This window comes from Salarias fasciatus, chromosome 17 (genome assembly GCF_902148845.1).
Source record: "Salarias fasciatus chromosome 17, fSalaFa1.1, whole genome shotgun sequence".
NCBI classification, from domain to species: Eukaryota; Metazoa; Chordata; class Actinopteri; order Blenniiformes; family Blenniidae; genus Salarias; species Salarias fasciatus.
The window spans coordinates 533,959-540,558 of NC_043761.1; the positions used below are offsets into that span (position 1 = coordinate 533,959).

General features: G+C 58.6%; 1 protein-coding gene across 1 annotated transcript; it reads right to left on the minus strand.

Moving 5' to 3' along the window:
* Nucleotides 1–1,369: 1,369 nt before the first annotated feature.
* slc35e3 (solute carrier family 35 member E3) lies at nt 1,370–6,460 on the minus strand. The gene is made up of 9 exons (XM_030113259.1): nt 6,314–6,460; nt 5,866–6,046; nt 4,081–4,549; nt 3,849–3,959; nt 3,710–3,769; nt 2,412–2,510; nt 2,254–2,336; nt 2,102–2,186; nt 1,370–2,021 (listed from the first exon to the last, which is right to left on the minus strand). The coding sequence occupies exons 3-9, from the start codon at nt 4,462–4,464 to the stop codon at nt 1,920–1,922; spliced, it is 924 nt and encodes a 307-aa protein (XP_029969119.1). The 5' UTR covers nt 4,465–4,549; nt 5,866–6,046; nt 6,314–6,460; the 3' UTR covers nt 1,370–1,919.
* Between the last annotated feature and the right edge of the window lie 140 nt (nt 6,461–6,600).

Here is a 6,600-nt window from a genome sequence, read left to right on the forward strand (position 1 = left end):
TAAAAGGTCAAAAACATTTCTTTAGGGTTAGGCTTTGTTGTGGTGTGGGTTAGGGTTAGGGTAAGGGTCAGGGTTAGGGGCTAGACATGAATGGGAGTCAATGGACGGTCCCCACGAGGATAGAAATACGAGACTGCGTGTGTGTGTGTGTGTGTGTGTGTGTGTGTGTTTCTTGGCCTAAACTCAAAATAAAACTTTTACATTTCACTTCAGGTGCCCCTAAAACAAGTGAAAATGAGATGGTGAATTGGGAGGGAAGCTCCGGACGCGGAGCAGAGTAAAGTTCACAGGTTTTCATTTTTAGTCCACTTCCGAGAAACGATGGACCTTAAAGCTCCAGACCGGACAGGCTCTTCCATTCCTGAAGTTTCTCCCTCCAGGTCTCACAACGGAGCATTGATGAGGGACAAGCAGCCCTCTGTCCCCCCTCCCCCCCAACCCCCCAGCCCCCCCACAGGACGCCACACACTGGACCTCCTCATTCACCTGAGCTCCAGGCGCCACACCGGGGCTGAGTGTGTGTGTGTGTGTGTGTGTGTGTGTGTTCCTGGTTCAGAGTCCTGAACCTTCACTTCGGAGTCTGAAGGTTTCCTCAATGCGGCAAAAGAGGCTGAAGCAAACAACCTCAGTCCTGATCCGGTCCAGTCTGATCCTGATCTGATCTGATCTGATCTGATCTGATCTGATCCGGTCCTCGTCCAGTCTGACCTGGCCTGATCTAGTCTGATCCATTCTAATTCAGTCTGGTCCAGTCCGGTCTGGTCCAGTCCGGTCCGGTCCGGTCCGGTCCGGTCCCTCAGGATGTGACTCAACACTTTAACATGAGAGTTTCAATAAAAGTTTATTCTCTCAAAACAGCTGATTCTGAATTAAATCTAATTCCTAATTCATCCAATCAGAACGCCCCACGGCCCGCGTCCAATCAGAACGCCCCACGGCCCACGTCCAATCAGAACGCCCCACGGCCCGCGTCCAATCAGAACGCCCCACGGCCCGCGTCCAATCAGAACGCCCCACGGCCCACGTCCAATCAGAACGCCCCACGGCCCGCGTCCAATCAGAACGCCCCACGGCCCACGTCCAATCAGAACGCCCCACGGCCTACGTCCAATCAGAACGCCCACGGCCTACGTCCAATCAGAACGCCCCACGGCCTACGTCCAATCAGAACGCCCCACGGCCTACGTCCAATCAGAACGCCCCACGGCCCGCGTCCAATCAGAACGCCCCACGGCCCGCATCCAATCAGAACGCCCCACGGCCCGCGTCCAATCAGAACGCCCCACGGCCCGCGTCCAATCAGAACGCCCCACGGCCCGCGTCCAACAAGGGAAACTAGTAAACTACAAAACCAGACGGAACCACTGGGGTGAAAGAAGAAAAAGGTTTTAATGTGGAGAACTGAATGTTCTGCGTGTTTGAAGGGATCAGGAGCGGGGAACCACAGACGGACGCAGCGGCGTTTCGGTTCCACGTTCTCCTCCAAGCGCCGTCGTCAGTTTGACTTGAACCCAGCGCGTCGGCAGAACGTCCCGGAAAGCAGAACCGCTCCACCGTCGGACACCCAGACCCCGCGTTCAGTCACGGAACGTTGATTGTCCGGGTTCCTGGGCCCCGGTTCCTGGGCTCCGGTTCCTGAGCTCCGGTTCCTGGGCCCCGGTTCCTGGGCCCCGGTTCCTGGGCCCCGGTTCCTGGGCTCCGGTTCCTGGGCTCCGGTTCCTGGGCCCCGGTTCCTGGGCTCCGGTTCCTGGGCTCCGGTTCCTGGGCTCCGGTTCCTGGGCCCCGGTTCCTGGGCCCCGGTTCCTGGGCTCCGGTTCCTCCTGAGAGGAACCTGTTTCCTACAAAATACTGATCATAGAAATGTATAAAAATAGAAAAGCGTGGCGTTCCGCGGGTTCTGCGGGTTCCGCGGGTTCCGCCTACGGCCTCTGGGCCAGGCGGCTCTGGCCCTCCTCCTGCTCCAGCAGCTTGAAGTGTGTGTAGAGCAGGATCCCGGCCAGAGTGCAGAGGATCCCCAGCGCCTGAGAACACGGAACAGGATTCAGAGGGGCGGCCGGGGGGCGGGGCCGGGGGCGGGGCCGGGGGCGGGGCCGCCGCTCACCTGGTTGACGGACAGCGGGTCGTGGAACAGCAGGTATCCTCCGATCAGGGTGATGCAGAACTTGAAATGGCCGAACATGTTGTAGCTGCGGGCGGAGTCAAGGAACGTCAGGCGGAACGTCGGGAACGCGGCGGAACCGACCTGGAGGATACGTGACGGCCGACGTGTTCCCGATGATCCAGTAGATGGACAGGTTGACCAGGAACGCCACCACGCCGGAGAACAGCACCGCCACCTGGACAGCCCGAGAACAGCGGCGTTACCCAGGAGGCCCGGCGGCGCCGGACGGAACCGGAGAACAGAGACTGACCAGGGCCGGCAGAGACCAGGGTCCGAAGATCCCCCCGTCCCCCGTCAGCGGCTCGAAGAGCGGAACCACGCAGAACAGGAACGCCGAAGACATGGGAGCCTGCAGGAACAGAACCCTGAGAACCAGGAGGACTCAGCTCCGGGAACACGGCGGTTCTCCACCGCTGGTTCCACCACCGCCGCACCTGGTAGAACCAGCCTCACCTGGAGGAACCAGCCTCACCTGGTAGAGAACCAGCCTCACCTGGTAGAGAACCAGCCTCACCTGGAGGAACCAGCCTCACCTGGAGGAACCAGCCTCACCTGGTAGAGAACCAGCCTCACCTGGAGGAACCAGCCTCACCTGGAGGAACCAGCCTCACCTGGTAGAGAACCAGCCTCACCTGGTAGAACCAGCAGAACCAGCCTCACCTGGTAGAGAACCAGGCTCACCTGGTAGAGAACCAGCCTCACCTGGTAGAACCAGCAGAACCAGCCTCACCTGGTAGAGAACCAGGCTCACCTGGAGGAACCAGCCTCACCTGGTAGAGAACCAGCCTCACCTGGTAGAGAACCAGCCTCACCTGGTAGAGAACCAGCCTCACCTGGTAGAGAACCAGCCTCACCTGGTAGAACCAGCCTCACCTGGAGGAACCAGCCTCACCTGGTAGAGAACCAGCCTCACCTGGTAGAACCAGCAGAACCAGCCTCACCTGGTAGAGAACCAGCCTCACCTGGAGGAACCAGCCTCACCTGGTAGAGAACCAGCCTCACCTGGTAGAACCAGCAGAACCAGCCTCACCTGGTAGAGAACCAGCCTCACCTGGTAGAGAACCAGCCTCACCTGGTAGAACCAGCAGAACCAGCCTCACCTGGTAGAGAACCAGCCTCACCTGGTAGAGAACCAGCCTCACCTGGAGGAACCAGCCTCACCTGGTAGAGAACCAGCCTCACCTGGTAGAACCAGCAGAACCTGGTAGAACCAGCAGAACCAGCCTCACCTGGTAGAACCAGCAGAACCTGGTAGAACCAGCAGAACCAGCCTCACCTGGTAGAACCAGCCTCACCTGGTAGAGAACCAGCAGAACCAGCCTCACCTGGTAGAGAACCAGCCTCACCTGGAGGAACCAGCCTCACCTGGTAGAGAACCAGCCTCACCTGGTAGAACCAGCAGAACCTGGTAGAACCAGCAGAACCAGCCTCACCTGGTAGAACCAGCAGAACCAGCCTCACCTGGTAGAACCAGCCTCACCTGGTAGAGAACCAGCCTCACCTGGTAGAACCAGCAGAACCAGCCTCACCTGGTAGAACCAGCCTCACCTGGTAGAACAGCAGCTGCATGGAGTTCACCTGCAGCTCGTGTTGTTTGGCGCCGACCCACTGCGAGAGAAACCCAGTCAGGATCTAGAACCGCCGGACCGGTTCCTCGGGTTCTGCGCCGGCCCGGCGGTCTACTCACCACCTGGTACAGAGACGTGACCAGGACGCCCAGCGCGGCGAAGACCGTCCCCGGGACGTTGAAGCGCACGTCGTAGTACGAGTTCAGGACCACGCCCAGAGTGATGGGAACCTGAGGGGACAGAACCGTCACAGACCAGCCCAGAACCCAGACTGGGCACAACCCGGTCCTGGACAGAAGCCAGGATCTGGTCAGACCCCGGCCCCCCGGTCTCAGGCCAGACCCCCCTCACCAGGGTGAGCTTGATCCTGGTGGAGAAGGTCTTGCGGTACACGGCGGTCTGCAGCAGCAGGATGGTGGGCGTGGTCATGGCCTTGGCCAGCTGGTAGGTTCCCACCGAGTTGTTCTGCAGCGACAGGTTGGTGAAGACCACGAAGCCGCAGAAGCTGAGCGCCAGGCCCAGCACCCGGCGCGCCGGCAGGCTCTTGGGCGAGAAGGCGTCCAGCCGGCGGCACACCCAGATCCCCAGCCAGGTGAGCAGGAAGTGGATCAGGGTCAGGCTCAGGTTGGGGAACCGGTACCGCACGTAGATCCACTTGTTGATGAAGACGATGCAGATGGAGGCCAGCAGGTTGACCAGCAGGCCGGCCGCCAGGCGCCGGTTCCCCGAGAACATGGCTCCGTCCGCGGGCCCGTCGGCGGGAGCGCCCGATCAGCAGAACCCTGGCAGAACGCAGAGAGCAGGGAGAACGCCGAGAACCCTGGGAGAACGCAGAGAGCAGAGCACTGAGAACCCTGGGAGAACGCAGAGAGCAGGGAGAACGCAGAGAACCCTGGGAGAACGCAGAGAGCAGAGCACTGAGAACCCTGGGAGAACGCAGAGAGCAGGGAGAACGCAGAGAACCCTGGGAGAACGCAGAGAGCAGAGCACTGAGAACCCTGGGAGAACGCTGAGAGCAGGGAGAACGCAGAGAACCCTGGGAGAACGCAGAGAGCAGGGAGAACGCCGAGAACCCTGGGAGAACGCTGAGAGCAGAGCACTGAGAACCCTGGGAGAACGCTGAGAGCAGGGAGAACGCAGAGAACCCTGGGAGAACGCTGAGAGCAGGGAGAACGCCGAGAACCCTGGGAGAACGCAGAGAGCAGAGCACTGAGAACCCTGGGAGAACGCCGAGAACCCTGGGAGAACGCAGAGAGCAGGGAGAACGCAGAGAACCCTGGGAGAACGCAGAGAGCAGAGCACTGAGAACCCTGGGAGAACGCAGAGAACAGAGCACTGAGAACCCTGGGAGAACGCCGAGAACCCTGGGAGAACGCTGAGAGCAGGGAGAACGCAGAGAACCCTGGGAGAACGCTGAGAGCAGGGAGAACGCCGAGAACCCTGGGAGAACGCAGAAAGCAGAGCACTGAGAACCCTGGGAGAACGCCGAGAGCAGGGAGAACGCCAAGGAAGCGCAGAGAACACTGATGGGTTCAACACACACACACACACACACACACACACACACACACACACACACACACACACACAGTCTCGTATTTCTATCCTTGTGGGGACCGTCCATTGACTCCCATTCATGTCTAGCCCCTGACCCTGACCCTTACCCTAACCCTAACCCACACCACAACAAAGCCTAACCCTAAAGAAATGTTTTTGACCTTTTACTTTTTTCAGTAACAACAACATGGTCAAGAAAACACTGTTTCTCCTACTTAGGACCGGAAAAAGGTCCCACAAGGCACGTCGTTCCACGTTTTGCTATCCTTGTGGGGACATTTGGCCCCGACAAGGATAGAAATACGAGAACACACACACACACACACACACACACACACACACACACACACACACACACACACACACACACACTCAGGACCTCCTGAGGGTCGTGAACCTTCGCTTGGACGCCACAGAGGAAAAACAGGGGAACACCCCCCCAAGATGTGGACTAGGACCCTCCAGATGTGGACTAGGACCCTCCAGATGGGGTCCAGTTCGTGCGGGTTCTCGGGGTTCGGGATTAAAATGAGGATCAGAAACTTCTCCTGCTGCGGAGCCGCGGGCGGGGAACCGTACCGGATCTGACTCTGGTCCATCGGTCCAGCAGGGTCCCGGTCCCGGTGCAGCAGGTCCTCTTGCAGGTCCTCGTCCCGGTCCAGAGGTCTCCGGTCCTCTCCGTCCAGCTGAGTCGTGGCTCTGTGTATTCCGGGTTTCTCCATCCGGGTCACAGCGCCGCTTCCGGTCTGGAGGACCGGGGCTTTTCGTTTAACAAGTTGAACATTGACTTTAACAAATTCATAAAACTCCGTGTGAAGACATTAATATTCCCCGTGTGAAGACGTTAATATTCCCCGTATGAAGGCGTTAATATTCCCAGAATGAAGACGTTAATATTCCCGCCACAGAAATAAAGCAGTAAACAGGAGGCGGCGTTCGGCTCGTGCTTCAAGAACTTTCGCTTCTTCCTATGAAATGTTCCTGGAACGAGCCGTGAGCTGATTAAAGCGTCTTTCTCTTCATTTACCTTCACGTCCGGAACAGAAGACCCGGTCCCGGTCCCGGTCCCGGTCCGGAGCGCTCCACGCTGCGCCACCACTGCCACCTCGTGGTGGAGGCTGGTATCGCTCCTGGCGTGTTCAACAGCACGAGCAGCAGAAACGCGTTTTTATCAAATGGAAACGCTGCAGTTTAGTTTTTATAGTCGGTCAGTCCCGGAGGCCGCACATCCGGTACATCCGGTACATCCGGTACATCCGGTACAGAGCTGACAGACGCTTTACAAAATATTCAGAATGTTTACAGTAAGTGAAA

Excerpts from the sequence above, each read along its gene's own strand:
- slc35e3 (XM_030113259.1), bottom strand. The coding sequence starts at position 4,464 with ATGTTCTCGGGGAACCGGCGCCTGGCGGCCGGCCTGCTGGTCAACCTG. Across the intron at positions 2,337-2,411 it reads CCTGGTCTCTGCCGGCCCTG|GTGGCGGTGCTGTTCTCCGG; the intron begins GTCAGTCTCTGT and ends CGGGCTGTCCAG. Across the intron at positions 2,022-2,101 it reads ACCCGCTGTCCGTCAACCAG|GCGCTGGGGATCCTCTGCAC; the intron begins GTGAGCGGCGGC and ends CCGTGTTCTCAG.